Source organism: Fundulus heteroclitus, chromosome 2, assembly GCF_011125445.2.
Source record: "Fundulus heteroclitus isolate FHET01 chromosome 2, MU-UCD_Fhet_4.1, whole genome shotgun sequence".
In the NCBI taxonomy this organism is placed as follows: Eukaryota; Metazoa; Chordata; class Actinopteri; order Cyprinodontiformes; family Fundulidae; genus Fundulus; species Fundulus heteroclitus.
Window position 1 is genome coordinate 31686232 of NC_046362.1, and position 20853 is coordinate 31707084.

Below are 20853 nucleotides of genomic sequence, written 5' to 3' on the forward strand. Positions count from 1 at the left end.
GTTCTATTCTCGTTGAACTGAGTAAAATGTACGTGTCCGACGTAAGCAACACCGTTTTAAAGAGATTTAGTCTGCAGCTTTGGTTTCTCTGCTACGGACTCACACCTGCCAACAGTTAAGGTTGGCCTATACGCATATTTATTCATTTCAGCAAAGCCTGGGTTTTAGTGAAGAGTTTGGCCGATGTTTAAATTGCACGTCAGGAGTTTTTCCGTCGTGCCAACAACAACATGTCAAGTATACTGCTAAGCTTAAAGGAACTTGATACCAACAGAATATAGTGACTGTGTTCAGCTGCAGCACGTCTACCACAGAACTTTTAACATCAGCATGGGAGAACACTTGATCTTCACATTAACGTGCTCTTCCCGGACCAATTGCTCCTCGGAGGAAGGTTTTCAAAGCCTTCGCATTCAATCAACAGTACTTTCCGCTTCCAGGTACTGCACTAACATTTTATCTTCCTCTATGGCTTGGAAGCAAAGACCGGTGGTCTTTTTTGAATTTTTTTATTTTAGCTAATACGCTGTTCTTTAACCGTTCCTCACAGCCCAGCCAAGTCCACACACACACACACACACACAGCTTTTCATTTAGCGGCGCACAGAGACCGCAGTGTGTCCTGCTGAATGAACACAGGAACAGCAGTGAGGCTCTGCCATGGACACATAAACGTGTCTGTTTGTAAGTGTTTAGTTGTGAAGTGAAATTAGGCAAACGGGCCTGTTTATATTTGTGTGTGTGTGCATCCTGTTGCGCCACAGGGACAGAAAGCGAGATGGAAAAAGGAGAAATCTCATAAAGATCGGATACAGAGGCTTTTTACTGAGGTTTTATCGATGGTCGGTGTGATAGATTAGAGAAAGGAGTGTTGTGTGGTCGTTTTGGATGAGAACCAAGTGAAATTCTATGCTATCTAAAAAAAAAAACAGTTGATATTCTGAATAACTATAAAGAAGAAAGCAAATACTTGAGTGGAACTGCCTCAGTGATCTTTGTGTGATTTATGTTTGGGGAAGAAGGCACCAGTTTTTAACCCATGTGGTCCGCCTTTTCCAGATTAGTACCACCACTTTATACCATCCCCTGACAACATCAATGGACTGATGTTCTTGAATTAAATGTGTTTCAGCCAGAGAGTCCTTGCAGCTTACCTCAGAAGTGGAGGGCTGGAGGTTTCTTTGTCCATCGCCTTGTGTCATTACAGTTATAAGCAAGACATTTCACACTCAGGTCCCACAAGTTGTTACTTACTTGCTACTTACTACTTATTATTTGGCCTTACAGATTGTCAGAGGCACAAACCGAAACTCCGTTTTGTTACTCAGGCGATCCAAAAGTGACTCGGGGAGGGTGGCAGTAACTCTGTGATCTGTGTCTATCGTTTAATCCATAGATGTTTTGTGCTCTCAGTACCAAATCAACCATGTGTGTTGACAACTCTAAGGTGACATTGTTGGATTTTTTTTTGCAGACTATGGGGTTCTTTTAGTGTCTGTAGGCCAAGGCGTTCAGCGTGCCCTCGAGCAGGTCGCAGGCGAATGAAAAGTGGCCAGGATGGATCTAAGTCTGAGGCCTTCTCAGCTGGTGAAAGGGTTGACCGCCCCCCTCCAGGTTGGGGGTCAGTCTCCACCGTTAAACAAAGGTGTTTACGTGTTTTGGTAGTGATCTGGTTGATGGTAGGATGTTTGTTTCTGAGATGAAAAAGCAATTTTTGTTTTTATTTACATTTTAATAAACTAATTTATTAGCAATGCAGCAATTTAGACTATTTATATTTGGTGATTAGCTTCAAGTTTTTTTTTTAAGCGTCTCATGTCCCTGTGCTATAACCCTATTCAGATTCCATATCAGTCTGATTTTTTTGGCTGGGCCACTCCAAACGTTAATGTTACTTTCAGTTAGACGAAACATGTCGGGAATTTTTTATAGATTTTTTGCCACTGGTAGCCTTTATTTTGACAGTAAGCTGACAGGAAATGGGGTTTAAACAGAGGGGGAAGACAGTTTGCTTCTCACAAGTTCTTTTGCGACTCTCAGCCATGTTCAAAGTCTACGGTGAGAGCAGCAGAGCTACAATGAACGGCTAACACCGAAGCTAACCGGATACATAAACACTAGATGTGGGGGCAGTAAGAGGAAAACTAGCGAGGAACGAGCATGCTTATTTGCCGTTACGTGAGCGCGTCACAATTATTGGCTTGTGGAACAACTAATAGATGGTTGAAGGAACTTGAAGCCAAAAAAAGATAGTCTACTATACCTTTTTTAAATTAGCCAGAAGTATGAACAATTTTGAGCTTACTACACATCAGGTGTTTTCATCTAAGACAGTAGCCGGATGTCTTACTGGCCATGCTGGGTTGTTGGGACTGAGAGCGTTTGTGAGTAGATCTCAGAAAAGTGAGGATGGATGGATGGATGGATGTCTTATTACGGTTAATCTGTCAGGTGTGAAATTCTTTTAACAACTTAAACCCCCAGTCGGTCGAGGCAGATGACCGTTCATACTGAGCCCGGTTCTGCTGAAGGTTTTTCCTTCCCATTAATGGGGAGTTTTTCTTCCCACTGTCGCTTCATGTATGCTCAGTATGAGGGATTGCAGCAAAGTCATGTACAATTCAGACGACTCTCCCTGTGGATCTACGCTTCTCCAGGAGTGAATGCTGCTTGTTTGGACTTTGATGCAATCAACTGGTTCCCTTATATAGGAAATTTTTGACCAATCTGTATAATATGATTGAACTTGACTTTGTAAAGTGCCTTGAGATGACATGTTTCATGAATTGGCGCTATATAAATAACATTTAATTGAATTGAATTGAAACATTTCTGGGAATTTGTGGCATTTTCTGTTTGAAACAAAGAACCAAAATTAAACTTTATCAGATTTTATTACGTTAACCTACGTCTAGACCAGTTTTGCGCATCAGTCTTAAATGTTGAACTGTCCCTTTAAAAAAAAAAAAAAAAGTAAAAAACGACTCATAAAGTAGGGAAATTGTCTTGGTAAGCGGTTGTTAGAAAGCAGTTTAATAAAACTGTGATGGTGATTTCAGCGTGTGTGCAGGTCAAAGGTTACCATTTAATGAACAGGAACCTTCTTTCATCCGGTTTTCTTTTTTTTTTTTTTTCTTTTTTTTTACGTCTCGTTCTTTGGAGTCTCTCCACGAGCATAATCACAGACATCAGGACCGCCTTTGTCTAATTTGTTTCTGTGAATTGCGTAATTGAACCTTATTGCTTGCAGCTCTGCAGCACAATCACCTCCTGTGAATCTGAAGCTATGTGCATGGTTATTTGGGGGGGTGTTCCTCTCTTCACTTGCAGGGCTGGGGATGACAGAGGTCATGAGTGGGCGTGGGTGTGTACATATGATTGTTTTTTTTTTAGTTAATGTCCTTGTCTTTGCCTTGTGGTTTTGTGGATTCAGACGTGTTGGAGTCACATTATGCGTTTATTGCAGCGTGTTTGGTCACATGCGTCTGCACACAGGCCAGTGGGACCTGAATGAATGTATAAGGTGCATAAAGGTGGGAGTGTGTTGCCTTCTGCTGGCGTGAAGGCCCCCTGTGTTCCTGCTCTGAACGTTGCTCTGTTAGTTCCCCAAATTTTCCTTATTTTCTTCTGGCAGCTTCTCTGAGACACACACACACAGAAACACTCGCGTGCACGTGGAGGCCGTCATAAACAAACGCCTACATTCAAAGACGGCGAGGACCAGAATCCAGAGCAGAGAGAGTTTAACTCTGGAAATATTGGCACACTTGGTGACTGGGGGTCTGTCACATATTCAGACCTCCATGAGCCACTACAGCACAAACACACTCAGACTATGAGTAACGCCTATTATCCTCCCCATGTTGGGTCAAGATCTGTTCATCAGTGAGTTTGCCACTAATTAACATTTAGACGTAGGTAATAAGCTGGTTTAGCAAAAAAATCTAATTTAATTTAGTTTTGCTGATCCATAAAGACGGGTTACCTTGTTAAAAAAAATGGAAGACAAACATTTACGTTTTTATTTCGTAATTAATAAACAGTATGTGTAGGTTAAATACATTGTTCTTATATAACTTGCTGTTTGAAAAGCGCTTTCATTGGTTATCATGTAAAATCAGCTTGTTTTGCAGAGTGTTTGCTGAAGACCTTCTGTTCAAAACAATTAAAATGTCCATTTTATTAGCACAGTCATCAAAATAAAGGAAATCTCTCTTTTTTTTTTGGCATTCAAGCTTTCTTCATAAACAATCATAGATGTTAAAAGAGATATTCCACTAAGCGGATTGCTTCACCTGTAGCCAGATCAGCCAGACTCTAACCCTAAACATCCATCGTCTTCTGCTGAGATCAGGTCCTGGTGGAAACTCCCGAAATGTTTCTCCCCATCAACCCAACAGCATTTCCAGGCCAGACCGAATACATAATTCCTCCAGTCCCATGTCTTCCCTGGGGTCTCTCCCATTGTGGCCTACCTGGAAAACCCCCAAAGGGAAACAAACGCCCAGGGGGCGTCCGGATCACATCTGAACCACTTCAACTGGCTGTTATCGATGCAGAGAAGCAGCAGCTCTACTTTGAGCTCCCCCCGGATAACAGAGCTCCTCATCCTATCTGTAAGGAAGAGCCCGGCCACTCTCTGCAGGAAGCTCATTTCGGGGATCTTGTTCTTTCAGTCATGTCCCAGAATTCATGACCATAGGTGAGGGTTGGAACGTAGACAGGTCGTAGCAGCGCTCACATTACTGCAGACGAAGCCCTGATTCGTCTGTCCATCCTACCATCTTATGAACAAGACACCAAGATACCCCGACCCCTTCACTAGAGGCAGAGACTGGCCCCCGGCCCAGAGTGGCAGGGCCGTGGACGATGGCCTCAGAGTCAGAGGAGCTGACCACTAAATATCTGAAATATAAGTGCATTGCTACAGAACCGGACAGGACAACTGTAGTGGTTTATATTTGCAACTAAAGCTCCATGCATAGTGACGCGATGTGAACAGTTACAGGAAAAAAAGAAAACATCAAAAACTGGTTTGTAGGTTTTAATCTTTGTATTCAACAAGCTTCGCTATGATTTAATTTTCGTTGTCTATCCCATTTCCCTTTGGAAAATAAGGTGATGAATCCCAAAGGCTTTTAATTATCTAAAAATGGTCTGACTACTTTAGATCACCACTCAGGAAAACAAACTGGGAAACCTAATAAAAACAAGCTTCTGGATTAAAAATAAAACACTGAATAAGAACGTGAATCATCCATTTTTTTTATATGTACGTCATTTAGGAAACTTACATTATAAAACATCTTTCAGAAAAAAAATATTTCTTTCTGTGTCTATTTTATTGTTGCCACAGTCAGTATTAATCTTTGGGTTCAATTGCAGACTAATAATGATAAGTTCTTAATATTTCATAGTTTGAAATGTGTGTTAATTTTTTACCACACTCGTTTGGGCATGAAATGGTCCCGTCTGCCAAAGGGTATCGCACCTATCATGCATCTGTGGCGTCGGGACATTTTGTTCTTGAAGCCACCAGCATTTTTTTTTTTATTTGTCTGTTTATTATTTATTTTTATTTATTTTTTTACCAATGTGCTGCATAAGGACCAGAGTCTGACCAATGGATGATGCACGACGGGTGAAGCAGTCATGTTAGTAAATTCTCTTTAAAAACACCAAATGGTTGACTGAGATCTGTTTGACTCCTTGAGGAAGACTTTAGTGCTGAAAAGCAATAAAGGTTTTATTAGTTTTAAAAAAAACATCCAAATCAAGAGCGCCTTTCAGACCTTTTGTCCTTACAGTCCCTGCCCACAAAGAGCACACAGGCAGCTAGTTTTTGGTAAGGAAATGGAGATGATTACACATTTCAAAGCAAGTTTTTTATAAATATTACTGTTTACTGTTAGGGTCAGAATTATTCATACTCTTTACAGGTTTAAATTCAAACCTGTTTTCATAAAAACATGAAATCTGTTCCTGATTAAAATTGTCTGAAATGTATTGAAAATGACACAAAGTGCAAGGAAAAATAGATTGTGTAAAAAACCCCGAATTTCCTTATTTTATTTAGAGTTTTACAAACATACCTTGCTTAAACTTACTTGCACTCTCCTAAATGAACTGAAAGAAGCTGTGACATGCTTCTTATAGTGTCTGAAAAGTCTCAAGTCCCCCTTGGTATTTATGACCATTTATCTTTTTCAGTGAGCTCCAAGTCTTTGAGGTTGGAAAGCCTTTTTGGCATCATCGTAATAATGAGCTCCCTCCACAGGCTCTCTGCTGGATTCAAGCATTGACTCTGACTGGGCCAGTCCAAAATATCAGTATTACATTCAGCAGCAGAAATGTTGGCAAAAATTAAAAGATCACACTTAAATCTGCCAGGGGGTATGAACAATTTTAAACATTACTGTATGCTGAGACATTGAAAACTCATATTTTGTGGTTCCAAATGTGAAGAAATTATTCTGAAGATCAATCCTGTTATGTTTTGGTGCGCTCTTGTTTTGATTAGCTCGCCCTTATTGGGATTAAGGTTGGGGAAATCAGTGTTCAACTGTATCAGGACAGTAAATAGTACTTTTTATCCGGACATCACTCTCATATGTTCTCCCTCTGCATTTAAGGATCAACTCTGTGCTCTTTTGGTTGGCCTCAAATGGTCAGATGGCCCAGTTATTCAGAAAGTAGGTCAAACCCTTAATTACACTTTAATTTTCAAGTATCCGTCAGCGAGTGCATCTTCTTCGGGACAGACCAAGTGTTTGCATAGCGTAGCACAAGTGTGTCCAAACTTTCCAGCATATCGGCCAAAATTGTGAAGTCAAAAGTACCCGAGGGCCTGAAAGTGAATTGGTGGGAGAAATTATGTTGTTAAATGTTCTGTTACGAACAGTTCAATATATCTTTCAAACCGCTTGTTGTATTTGATTTTAATTAATTAATTCAAAGCAGATTTTAATGCACCAAAGTCTGCATTTGAGTAAAGGTCAGTGGATAGATGTGGTCCTTTTTTACTATCAAATTAAAGAGAATGTGAAAAGTGTGGTTATTAAGAAAAATAATGCCTTGTGTTGTACCTTACATTTTTAATTGCAAGGTTTTAACTTGTCTGTAATAATTTGCCCGAATCCAAATCTTTCTTGCAGCGCATTTGGGGGGGGGGCTGCACAAAATCAGTTCAGGGGCAATAAATGGCCCCAGTGCTGCATTTTGGACACCCCTAGTGTAGCATGATATAAGTTAATTTTATTATTAAGTGATATTTGAAAAGCAGTATAGGTGCTGTTGTAGTGGTACATATTGTATGTCCAGTATTTGCCACCCTAGAGCTGGGTCTGCTTCTGGTGATCAAATTATGTATGTTAAACTCTTTAATGTGTAGGAAGTGAATGCTAAAATATTATTATTATAGGCAGATACTCAATAGTATGATAGGAGCAGTGGTGTCTCTGGCATGATGAGTTCAGTGGGGCACAAAAACTCAACAATGATGAAGTTATGGGGCTTCTCCTGACTCTGGCTAGGTCTTAATTGTCCAAATCCCCAACATAGCTTTCGCCACGTGCTGATTATCCATTGAAAGGCAATTGTCAATTTGACATTATCAGCACCTACTGTTGCTTGGCGGTTACATTAAAGTGAGATTTTTCTCCATTCTTATCAGTACCTATTCAAAAAAATCTATTTCTGGAGACGTGTAGTTCAGGTCTATAATCACAGATTATATAGCTATGAAGATTGCCTTATGGTGCAATCCCAAACTAGACTTTAAGTGTTTATTTTCTTCTTTTTAACCTGAAAGAAAAAAAATCAAATGTCAGATTGTGCTTTGCTAGAAAACAGTAGTTACAAACATGCCTTCTGTTCAAGGTTTCTGTTGATGTTGATTGTTGGGATCTTTTTACACTTAAAAACGGTCTTCTGCATTGCTACAGACACACAGCAGAGCGGTAATTAGACCCGCGCCGTTCTGAGGGGAGAGGGGGATGAACTCAGTTAGCCGGCTATGACACAATGGCTTCTCCTCAGGACCACTGTTTATTTTTCTGTATGTCCACAGGGTCTGCACACAAGAAGCTCTTTCATGGCCACAAAACAGAACTGTGTGTCTGTGCAAAGGAGTCTGTAAGAGCTTACCTGTTTGCCTTGCTTTATATAGCAGGATGTACTGTATGGTTGTGTGCAGGGCCTGCGTTTGAGGCGCTCTTGCCTCCGGTGTGTCACTGGAGGATGGTTGGATGTTTGTGTGTAAAGGAGAAAATGAGTGTTAATGAAAAGCATCTTACAGGCGTGTGGTTTTGAATCACATTTGGGACCATAAGTCACACTTCCTTCACACCGCCAAGATCGCACACGGCTATGCTCACAAACCAGCACAGGCTGTATGGCATGCACGGGGCTAAATGGTCCACGTCAGACCACTAAATTCACTTCCACTGCCTCATGTGGGACGGCTGCAAGGATTTCGTCATTTTTTTTAATAAACCTAAGGTGATCTATGATCACTTTCTCATCTTTTACAGGTCCAAAGAGGACTGCTTACCTCTAATGTTCAAAAAACCAATAAATCCTCTCTGGGCAAAATCGAACTGATGCTAGTTTTAAGAAAACAGATTTTTTTTTTTTTGCTTAAAGCCTCTGCCAGTGTTATTCAAAACCTTTACTTTTGCCATTTACCAGGGGTTTTGTTCTCCTTTTTTGAAGAGTATTAGATATGTATTAAGTTTGTCAGTTTGATGGACTACCTTGTTTGCATAACTGAATAATCTTTTAAATATTGTTTGTGTAATTATCACATCAACATGGGAAAGACTGGTAGGAATGGATGGAGAAAAAAGGAGCGTAAAAGATTTGCAGCTGTAAAACGTACAGTATTACTACTAATAAGATTGCCTGTAAAAGTAATAAAATATAAATAGTTTTGACCTATGCAAGTTGAAGAGTGAGTAAACACCATGGTCTGAGATTAACATTTAATCCATCAACCATCAAGATTACAGAGTTATTTTTCTGATGCCCTATTTCTGTGAAGCTGTAAAGAACAGCCTCAGAATGTTTTTTTTTTCTAGTCTTTCTGTCATGAACGGTCATTAATTATTTATTTTTGAAGTTGGACGACATTTCAGTGCTCTGATGGTCTCTATGTGGTGAGATAATTATTAGCTGAATTTGTTAGAAAATTGTTTTTTCATAATTTAAAGGTTTCTGCATGTCTAGGTGGCTTCATCTTCATTGGTGCAAACAGAGTGTCTGCATAAGCCTTGCATGAGATGAAGTAATGTTCTTGCAATTCAAATCAAAATAAGGACCTAAAGTGCAGTGTATTAGAAATTTCAGTGAAAAAATATAGATATTAACCTTTTATTTAGTATCCAGTCCTTCTGTTACTACTCTGTATGCAGTGTTCATGAACAGATGTAAGTACGGTACTCTGATATTCCACTAACCGTTGCTCATTAATTTAACAAACAAAAAGCACAAAAATTAGCAAAAAAATAAAATCTACTGCAAACATTTTCAGGTTTGCTTTTCTTCTTATCCTCCAGGATAACACTGACTGACAGCTGGTTGTTGGTACAATAATCAGGTGTTTGTGTTTGTCTTGCAGAGAGCCTCCAGGCTGACAGACCCAACCTGAGGAGGACACAGAGTGAGGGGACTCCCACTTCAGCGGGATCGAACAGCAGGTCAGAGCAAACACAAACACACCGGCTCACAGCGTTACATCCTGCTCAACGGCGTGTGGCTCCAGCTGGATGAAGTGATTGACCTTTGAAATGTTAATAAGCAGCAGGCATGGAGACGCTTTAAACATCACATGGGAGATGGATTAGTTGATCTATTGGCCAATAACTCAGACCAATTATCTGACATAATCACATTTGGCGACGTCCATCTGGAGCCACGGCCGCGTTGTTGCACTTGACATCGTGCGGCCTGTTTCTTCCTGGGTACTAAATTTCCTACCAGTCTGTTCATTGGTGTGCAAATGTGCTTTGGAATGGTCGGTATAGAGCAAAAAACTACTATATATATGCAGTCAGTTTACCATCCAGCAGTGTACCTTGAGCAGGGGAGAAAATAATGCTTCAAACGAGGGGAAATTGTCACATCGTTATTCCCATCCATCACGGCCTTACATATTCAATTTATTATATAGAAACTACCTTTAGTGAGAAGACATCAATATCTTGAAACTGCATATGCAGAGACTGAAGAGAAAGTAATTGTGATCAGTACACGCAGAATGTTTGAAAGGGGAATAAGCCTCACTTATCAGTGATCCCGATTTCTGGTTTTTGAGGTCTTACCTGCCAGTTCTGATATGCTTCCTGTGTGCTATAATGCATATCTGCTCATTTGTTTAAACTATGTTTTAGTTTACTGCTGCTGGTTTCTTGTTGGAGGTTGTAGTTTTAATCCAAGAGAAAATGGAGACTTAATAAGGTTATTCCCATTTTAGTTCTAAAGTATGTCATTTAATTCAAGTCAATTGAGAAATACTTTATTAATCCCAAAGGGAAATTAAATGCTGGTGTAACTCATGGAGGTTCTTCAACAAGTTGTTGTAGATGCTGACGGCTGCAGGCAGGGAGGATCTCTTGTATATTAAAAATATAATGCAGTAAATATAAGTAAAAAATACAGCTAAAAAAAAATTGGTCAAAACTAGGGCTGAACGATTTTGGAAAATCTAATTGCGATTTTATTTTTTTTATCTTAATATTGCGATTTAATGAGACTATTTTTTTTTTTAGTTTAATTGATCATGTCTTTTTAAACATATGAAAACAACAAATCAATCTGTTTAATCGCTGTGCAGATTAGGTGCTAATAGAGCCACTGCGTCTCAATTTGAAGCAGAAATGATTGCGTTCTGACTACGATATATTTCAACCAAAATTGCGATTTGAGTTTGACTTTTCCCTGGATTAACCACAAGCAACAAAAATGGCCTCTAGATAAAGATGTTTGTAAACAAAGACTATTTCAAACAAGAACTTTTAATGTTTTTATTAATCAGAATATGATTCAAGAGAACAGTTTTTAATTGATTTAGACATCAATCCTGGTTGAACATAAAGTGCAACCAACAAGCAAATCTATGTATTAAACTGATTGATCAGAGCATATCGCTATGTATGATTATATAAACTCTAAAACAAGTAATAAAATTAGATTATCTCACTGCTGCAACTGTCTTCCCTTCCTTGTGGAGGCAAACCCACTTTAAACATATTACTGACACCTAAAAGGCGCGTCTGATTCACTAATTGTTACATAGCCAAAGATTGCAGACTCTGCGATTTGGAAATTGCGTTTTTTTAAATTGTGATTATATTGCAAATGCGATTAATTTTGCAGCCCTAGTCAAAACAATCACCTCTACTATAGCAAGTTGTGGTTCACATTTTCGTTAAGGGTTATAAGTAGAAAAGAATCGTGGAAATATGGAGAAAAGGGAAATTAAGACAACCTGCTTTGTTCTCTAAATGGACAAATTTCTATATTTGGAAATCTTTTTTTAAAACATTTGTTTTAGTATTTATGTAGAAAAACAGAATTGAATCAAAGGGTGATTTTTAACCGTCTGCTTGGTAAAATTTTTTCCATATATGAGAAAAAAAGAGGAAGTTTCAACAACAACAAAAACTAAAAAATGTAGAATCCAGTTGAAAGTGTGTGTTTAAAATAACATTTAGAGACATGAAGGTTTTGGGTTATATCATTATAATATAAAAAGACACACAGGAGTTGGAACATAAATCATAGTCAGCTTTATGACTATAAAGAAGCACAAAAGAAAATAGCGTTCCAGGCATCAGAATCCATAAAAAAGTCCAAATGCTGCTGGTTTCAAGTCTCCACAGACCTTGTGGTGAGATAATAAGAATAATAGCACAATAACAAAGTTGTGAAACCGTCTTCTTAAATACTATTTGCAAAGTGCTTATATGAAAATCCTGAGACCAGAACATAACGGTTTTCAAAACTGAAGGGAAGAAAAGAAAAGGATCGAATGAACGGTGCCGGTGCCAGTTTGGTCGACTGCAGCATTATAAAGCGTGCCAGCATCTTATTCCCCTCTGACTGTGGTTTCCGACGCCGCGCTCGCTCGGCGGCTACAATAGTAGTGGGTTAATAAATGGCGGGCAGGCTGCGTTTGTTTCAAAGCTTTGCGGCAGGAGTGCGAGAGGTTAGATGGTATTTCCGCCTGAACGTCGTGTGGGGGGGGGCATCAGGCACAGGTCAGCCAAGAGCTCAGACCGCGGCTCTCATGGAGAAGCAGTCAGCATCTTTTTGTTTTACATGAAAATATATCTCCCTTACAATGAATCTTCATTAAACAAGAAAAAAAAACTCAAAACTCCCACAACTAAAATCATTGAAAACGTGGAATTTCTGTCCTCCTCCATTGTTTCCTGCAGATACGGCACAATGCAAAAATGGAACTAAAAATAAGTCACATTTTCTTGAACTTATTGTATTTGTCCTTGATTTACGCAGGTAAATAAGATGATCTGCCAATGGAATGAGTATTTTGATCCCTAAAATAAGATAATTAGATTTCCTGCACTCAAAATAAGATGAGGGAGATGAGTTGTTCCCATTTTAAGTGCAAAAATCTTATTCCATTGGCAGATCATCTTATTTACCTGCTCAAATCAAGGACAAATACACTAATTTTAAGAAAATTCGACTTATTTTTAATTTTGTTTTTGCAGTGCAGAGCGACTGAATCAGTAGTGGTTATGATTTTCTTGACCACTGTTCCAAGTGCAACTTCAACCATCCTGGTGTTTTTGTTTTTTGTTTTTTTATCTGAAAGAGCTGCAAAGTTGAATAGCTTTTTATTCATATTACTTAATCTAGCGTGTAATTCTGTCTGTTTCTGCCACTTTCACGCCCGAATTTCCCCATTGTGGGACAGTAAAGTTATTTCTGTTCTGTTGTAAATATGGTAAATGGACGGACTGAATTTATATCGCGCTTTTCTAATCAAACCGACCACTCAAAGCGCATTACACTCACACACACACAATACACAGATTGGTAGGCAACTTTGCATTAAGTACGTTGCCCAGAGGCAAGTCGACATATAACAGTGTAAGCTGGGATTGAACCCACAATCTTCTGATTTGCGAGACGACTACCCGCTGATCTACAGTCACCCCTATAGCTCTGGGGAAATAACTGAGATTGTCCAGAAAAAGAAAATCAACGCCTCATCAGGCGTTTCTGAGCTTTGGCCTGACTGTGACCGAAGCTGGTGAAGATTCTCATTGATCCGGGCCATGGTCATTCCAAAAAAGTAAAAAACAAAACAAAAAAATTAACTTTTCTCTGAAGTTTCCAAAGCGAAATGTCTTCAAACTTCGGAAAAAGTTTTTACTTTTTTGGTGTGACCGAAGCTGCACCTGGTCCAGCTCTAAATGATGACTAGTAATGGGGGTACCTGAGATGAAAAAGCATGGAACTAAGATGTGTCTTTGTTTCCTTTTGCTCTACTTCGTCTTCTTATCTGTTCAGGTTTTTTTTTTTACTGTTTGCAGGAGCAACAGACACTCAGTGGGGGGTCCACAGGGTGAGTCCCCCGGGGGCTCCAGGGAGAGGTCCCTGCCTAATGGGGAGCTAACCGAAGAGCAGAATCATGACACGTCCGGCCACCAACAGCCCTCCAAGAGCATTGGCAGCCCTGGAAACAGTTCAGGTGAACCATCTGCTGGTATATTTTCTGTCCTGCACAGCATACATTCACACAAAAACACACAGATTTAGCTTTTTTTCCCCCGAAAACCTTCTTGTTTTTCCAATGTAGACCCGCTAAGATCTTCTTTCTTCTGTATCTTTTTGCAGACAAAGTTGAGTTGACATCCAACGGGTTAGACGGCAGTCGTGGAGTGGTGGCCCGCCTGACTCCTCCTCCTCCAGCCTCTCCATCGGGCCGATCTCCTGCCGCCAACAGCAGCAGCAGCAACAGTAGCCCCTCTCCGGGACAGGACGCCGTGGGTCCAGCCACCCCAGCTGAGCCCCGACCCAACGCCCCCTCCGGCACGGAGCAGGCCAACAGCAACACAGCTGAGTCGACCACAGATTCGCTCCCGGCAGGGTAAGAACCAGCACATCCCCGTCGCTCTTGGTTCAGCAATAGAAATAAATGTACTGGTTAAAACCGGTCCTGAAAAGTCTGGATAAGTGTGAAAAAGGCAAATAAAACACAAAATATATTTAATACTCCACTTTGTTTCACCCCCATCTACATTTTGTGTCAATGCATCTGTCTTTTTGTCTCTCCCCCCTCCATCCATCCATCCATCCATCTAGTCCAGGCTCAAATTCTAAATATTAGTCCCTTTTAGGGCATTTTTAAAGTACAGTTACAGATGGTAATTCAAGGCAGAGATTTCTACAAGCTGCCATTAATTAATTGTGATCTTCAATATTTATAAATTACACAAAATACTGGAAACTCCCGAATATGAAAATGTAAATAATGCAGTAGTAAAATTTTAACAATTGGAAGATCAAAAGAATATTTTATAGATTTCTTTTCTGGTACTGCTCCTAAGTTTTTGGTTATTGTGAGAAAGTGCCATAAACATAAATAATAATAAAAAAGAAATCTAAATTTTTAACATGTTTTTGAATATTTCTATCAATTCAACTTTATTATGAGAGTAATTTTACCCAACTGGTTAGGATTATTATGTTTTTTTTTGTTTTTTTTTACCACTTTATTAAATATTAATTTACTTTCCCAAACTATCCTTGGTACGTTTCCTTCCTTCACCCTCCCAGTGATGTCTGTTGGAAGTTTTTTTGTTAAAGAGGAGTTCTATTTCATCCCTACTGACCGCCAGAGGCGGTGCTTAAAGCACTGAATGATCACTCTTGCGCATGCACAGGTCGAGAATCTTATACCAACATAGTCACGTGTGACCCCCGGTGACTCCGGAGCCCATATAGTCACGTGACAGCGACAGCTCAGTCCCTTTCAATCTTCTCGCATGCAGGTTGTGCAGGTGGTAAGTCACTGATTGTTGCTTGTCGCTGGTAGCCTCGAGACTACGGTCGGGGCTGCGAGGATTTTCTCGCCCTCCAGAGGCTGCGCAAGCTATTCTTATTACAACTCTTTCTTCAATTGGTAAGTTGTTTTCCTTTATTCGACGGGAAGCGGGACGCGTTCGCTCCCTGCGTCGATTTCCTTTGCCTTTTTGGCGACTCCGACCAACCTGTTGCTTGCCGTTTGGTTTTTGGTTGGTGCATATTTTGTTAATCGCTCCCGCTTTCGGGCGTGCGTTTCTTATTTACTCTACAGCCGTTTTTGCGGCTTGCCTTTATCTGGGCAAATTGCAGCCGTGTTGGCTTACATATACTGATTGAGCTTGCGTCTCATTACCGTGCAGCCGTTTTCGGGCTTGCCTCCTTCATTTACCGTGCAGCCGTTTTCGGGCTTGCCTCCTCCGTTTACCGGGCAGCCGTTTTCGGGCTTGCCTCCTTCATTTACCGTGCAGCCGTTTTCGGGCTTGCCTCCTCCGTTTACCGTGCAGCCGTTTTCGGGCTTGCCTCCTTCATTTACCGTGCAGCCGTTTTCGGGCTTGCCTCCTTTATTTGCCGGGCAGCCGTTCCCGAGCTTGCCTCATTTATTTACCGGGCAGCCGTTCCCGAGCTTGCCTCCTTCATTTACCGGGCAGCCGTTCCCGAGCTTGCCTCATTTATTTACCGGGCAGCCGTTCCCGAGCTTGCCTCCTTCATTTACCGGGCAGCCGTTCCCGAGCTTGCCTATTAAGTTAATTGCGGCCGTTTTCGGGCTCGCCTTCTCATTGTGAGCAGCCGCGTTCGGCTTCCCTCACAGTGCTCTTTGCAGCTTTTCCACTGCTGGGGAACCCCTGGTGGCGTGTTCTGCTCGACCGGGTTTCCTGGCCTATTTGCTCGTCTGCTAGTGTCAAGAGTAGCGTTTTCAGCTCGACCTGACCTAGTCCTGCGAGCACATGATGTTGGACGTGCCGTGCTGCAGAGCTTGTTTGGCCCCTCTCCAGTTAGAGGATGGGCATGACCTCTGTCCCTCTTGTTTGGGACCGGATCACCTGAGGGAGGCCTTGACTGAAGCGGCCTGCCCTAATTGTTCTGTTCTTCCCTTGTCCCTGCGTAATGCTCGCTTAGCTGACTGTCAGGGCACCGGCCAGCCTAGGAAGCGTACGGTTCCTGAGGCTGCGGGGCCCCCCCGGAAGAGGACCAAGAGAAGCCCTACGGATTCCGAGGGCTTATCTGGGCAGGTGGCTCATCTTACTTCTGAGTTGAAGGAGATGAAAGCGCTGCTGGAGTCCCTCAGGGACGGACGTGGCGCGGGCTTGGTTGAAGACCCTGACCCGGTGCAGAGCATGGGTTCAGGACTCTCTGCCTTGGAGGACGATGCTATTTCCCTAGCAGCATCGGGTACTGATTTTCAGGATCAGCTTGACTGCGGCTCGCATCTGTCGGATGCCGGTTCGCATATCTCTTCCGATTCTCGGTCGGAAGAGGACGATTCTATAGTGGGTGCGTTAAAAACTGCTTTTGCCCGGTTGCAGCTGGATGCTCCGCAGAACCAACCTGTGACTTCCAGTGCGTTCTTTCGACGTCCTCCTGCTAGGTCGTCCTTTATGGTTCCCCCATCAGCCGAATATGTTAAAGAGGTTCATGCCTGTTGGGCAGACACTAAGGTCTTCTCACGGCCGACCTCTGATGGCAGGGTTCTGGCGGCCATGCAAGATGCGCCCAAGTTTGGCTTGGGCCATATGCCTTCTGTTGAGCCCGCAATAGCATCCCTCATTGTGGCGCCAGATGAGGCTTTGAGAGCTAACGCCAGGTGTCCTCGTCCTCAGTGCCGGGTGACTGATGACCTGCTGTGCAGGGCCTATGATGCGGGGTCTCGTTTAGGGCGGCTTGGTAACTCGTTGTCTCATTTGTTACTAGGTCTCTCAGCCTCCTTGGAAGGCTTTGCAATTGACGCCCCCACTCGGGGGCTGTTGGACGCATCGCTTCATGCCTTTGCCCTTTTGTCAAGGGAAATCGGCCGTGTCCTGTCCACCCTGGTTCAGGCACGCCGTCAAGTGTGGCTGGCTCAGTCTCCTTTGACTGAAGCCTGTAGACGGACCCTGATGAGCCTTCCAGTGGTTCCGGGGGAGTTGTTTGGCTCTGCTGCACTTGCAGCCTTGGAGCGGTCGGCCCAGGCTTCCCGTACCAAGCAGCAGTTGGCTGGCCTTCATCGCAGACCATCGCGGCATCCTGCTGCGGGTGCCTCGGCATCCCTTTCACGCACATATGTTGCTCGGACTACACCCCCCATGGGGCCGCCGCGACCTGCTGCGGCACCTACTGCAGCGCCTACTGCAGGACCTGCTCGGGTCGCTTCCCGACCCGGACAGTTTCCTCGGCGGCCCTCCCGCCCTCTTAAGGGCAGGGGGTCTCGGAAATGACATCACCGAGCTGGCGGTGGGACACTTTACCCCGGACCAGCTCAGTTGTTGGGCCGCTCTCGTTCCCGATCCGTGGGTGGTGTCTACAATTACCCGGGGTTATGCGCTACAGTTCCGCCGCCGCCCCCCAGTTCCTGGTCGAGTCAGGATGACAGTGATTCACGGCCTGGAAATGGCTCAGACTCTGAGCCAAGAGATAGGCGCCTTGCTGGCCAAGGGTGCTATATTGCCTGTCGACCCCCTGCAGGATCCAGGGGGCTTTTACTCAAAATATTTTTTAGTCCCAAAAAAGACTGGCGGACTCCGCCCAATTTTGGACCTGAGAGGTCTGAATGTTTTCTTGAAGGCTATCCCCTTCCACATGTTGAGCGTCAGGGATGTGCTTCAGGCAGTCTCCCCAGGCGACTGGTTCACCTTGGTCGACTTGAAGGACGCATACTTTCATGTCCCGATTGCACCGCATCATCAGCAGTTCCTCCGCTTTGCGTTTCAGGGCAAGCATTTTCAGTTCAGAGTCCTTCCGTTCGGCCTCTCCCTGTCCCCACGTGTGTTCACGCGGTGCGTAGCTGCGGCCCTGTGTCCTCTGCAGGCCAAGGGGTTGAAGATCCTGCCCTACTTGGACGACTGGCTCATCTGTGCGCCCACAGAAGCTCAAGCCGCTGCAGACACACGCGCGCTGCTCGATCATATAGAGCTGTTGGGTCTTCATGTGAACTGGCAGAAGAGCAACTTGGTTCCATCTCAGGTGGTCACGTTTCTCGGCATCACGATGGACTACTTAACCATGACTGCTCGACCATCGCCTCAGCGTGTCGAGAGCATTCTGCAGATGCTGCCCGCTTTTCTGCCCGGCCATGCACCCCCCTTTATTCTCTATCTTCGTCTATTGGGCATGCTGACTGCGGCTGCTGCGGTAACACCCCTGGGGCTGCTGTCTCTGCGACCACTGCAAATGTGGCTCAACAGCCAGAGGCTGGACCCTTCTCTTACGCCGCACCGCCGCAAGAGGCTGCGGGTGTCCTCTTGTTGCCTCGCGTCACTGGCTCAGTGGCGGGATGCAGCATTTATGACCCGGGGGGTTCCACTGGGCTCTCTGCCGTCTCGACGGGAGGTCGTCTCTACCGACGCATCCACCACAGGGTGGGGGGCGTCGTGGCAGCGGCAGATTGCCCGAGGGACATGGTCTCCGCAGGAAAAGCGGCAGCACATCAACGTCCTGGAGCTAGAGGCTGTGCGGCGGGCGTTGCAACACTTCCTCCCAGGCCTGCGCCACAGGCATGTCCTGGTGCGGTCGGACAATACTTCGGTGGTGTTTCATATCAACCATCAGGGGGGAACACGGTCGATAGCCCTGCTGAGGCTGACCCAGAAGCTCTTGACTTGGGCGGCCCCTCTTTTCACCAGCCTCAGAGCAGCCCACATTCCAGGGGTCCAGAATGTTCCGGCCGATATTCTCTCTCGGGGACGCCCACCACCGGGGGAGTGGAGGCTCCATCCGGAGGTAGTGGAGATCATTTGGCAGAGGTACGGAAGGGCGGCTGTAGATCTGTTCGCATCCAAGGAGACAACACATTGCCCCCTGTGGTTCTCCCTGGCAGACAGTGCCAGTCCCCTGGGTCAGGATGCGCTGGCACACGACTGGCCCAGGGTGCTGCTCTATGCGTTTCCGCCACTTCCCCTGATAGGCCCAACACTCCTGAGGGTCCTTCAGGAAGGGCATCAGGTCGTTCTGGTAGCCCCCCGGTGGCCGGGGAGGACCTGGTTTCCACTGCTGCACAGGCTCTGTTGCAGCTCTCCGATGCCTCTTCCCCGCAGGAAGGACCTCCTGTCACAACTGGGTGGTCAGATCCTGCATCCCAACCCCAGTCGCCTCCATCTCTGGGTTTGGCCGCTACAGGGCCCGGCGTGTCCTTCTCTGAGTATGACGGAGACATCGGGCATACAATGACTAATGCCAGGGCCCCTTCCACACGACTGGTGTACACTCATAAGTGGAAAGTTTTTAGCAGCTGGTGTCAGGCAAGACACGAGGACCCGGTGCACTGCCCTGTTTCTGTTATTTTGACCTTCCTTCAAGGACTGCTCTCCCAAGGTCGGTCTCCTTCCACTCTGAAAGTTTATGTTGCTGCCATCTCTTGCTGGCATTCAGGGATGAGTGGGGAAACGGTTGGCCGTAACAAAGATATTTCTTTGTTTCTGAGAGGCGCCCGTCGCTTGCGCCCTCCCACACGCCCTGTTGTGCCCGTGTGGGACCTCTCCCTTGTCCTCGCCGCCCTGCGATCTCCTCCATTTGAACCGTTGGCGGAGGCGAGTCTTGAGTGCGTGTCAAAAAAGACAGCTTTTCTCCTCGCCATGGCTTCAGCAAAACGGGTGGGTGAGCTCCATGCGTTGTCTGTTCATGAGTCCTGTTGCCGCTGGAACCCGGCTGGTTCTGGCGTCACACTCTGGCCTGACGCTGCTTTTCTTCCCAAAGTGGCCTCTACTGCGAGCCATGCTGTGCCCCTCCAGCTTGCTCGCCTTGATGCAGGTGGGGCCGATGAGCCTCTCTGCCCTGTTCGGGCACTAGAGGCATATGTCAGACTCACAGCTTCCCTCCGGCAGTCTAATAGTCTGTTTGTTTGCTATGCTGGGCCCCGCAAGGGGCAGGCCCTTTCTAAACAGCGTCTGGCACGTTGGATTGTGGACGTGGTAGAACAAGCTTACGTTCTACAGGGCCGACAGCCCCCTGCTGGTGTACGATGCCATTCCACCAGGAGCATTAGTGTGTCATGGGCCGCCATGACTGGGGTTTCTCTGGAGGCTATTTGTGCAGCAGCATCTTGGTCATCCCCGAATACCTTTGCTAGGTTTTACAGGGTTAACCTGGCTGCCCTTCACCCAATGGAGGCGATCCTATCCCAAGGACCACCATCATCCCAGTGAGGTGGGCATGTTTTTTTTCTGGGGTCCTCTCTTTTCCATGTGTGATTCCTCAGGACTCTGTTGGTAATCGTCATCCAGTGCTTTAAGCACCGCCTCTGGCGGTCAGTAGGGATGAAATAGAACGAAAGTTACGACTGTAACTACGGTTCTATGAATCCCGGATGACCGCCAGAGCGCTCGGTCCCTCGGAATCATCGTGTTGTTCGCGAGAAGATTAAGGGACTGAGCTGTCGCTGTCACGTGACTATATGGGCTCCGGAGTCACCGGGGGTCACACGTGACTATGTTGGTATAAGATTCTCGACCTGTGCATGCGCAAGAGTGATCATTCAGTGCTTTAAGCACCGCCTCTGGCGGTCATCCGGGATTCATAGAACCGTAGTTACAGTCGTAACTTTCGTTTTCCTCTCCACAGTCGCTACATGCATACTCGCTATGAGGGAATGCTGCAAGTCAGTGATTC

General features: G+C 44.5%; 1 protein-coding gene across 4 annotated transcripts in view; it reads left to right on the top strand.

Annotated features, from left to right (window-relative positions):
- Positions 1-20853, top strand: part of wwp2 (WW domain containing E3 ubiquitin protein ligase 2) — a 99502-nt gene that overhangs the window by 22235 nt on the left and 56414 nt on the right. For all 4 annotated transcript variants that reach the window (XM_036125165.1, XM_036125171.1, XM_036125174.1 and 1 more), the window contains 3 exons: positions 9617-9695; positions 13563-13720; positions 13867-14119. In XM_036125165.1, the coding sequence (XP_035981058.1) occupies positions 9617-9695; positions 13563-13720; positions 13867-14119 (490 nt within the window). The remainder of the gene's footprint in view (positions 1-9616; positions 9696-13562; positions 13721-13866; positions 14120-20853) is intronic.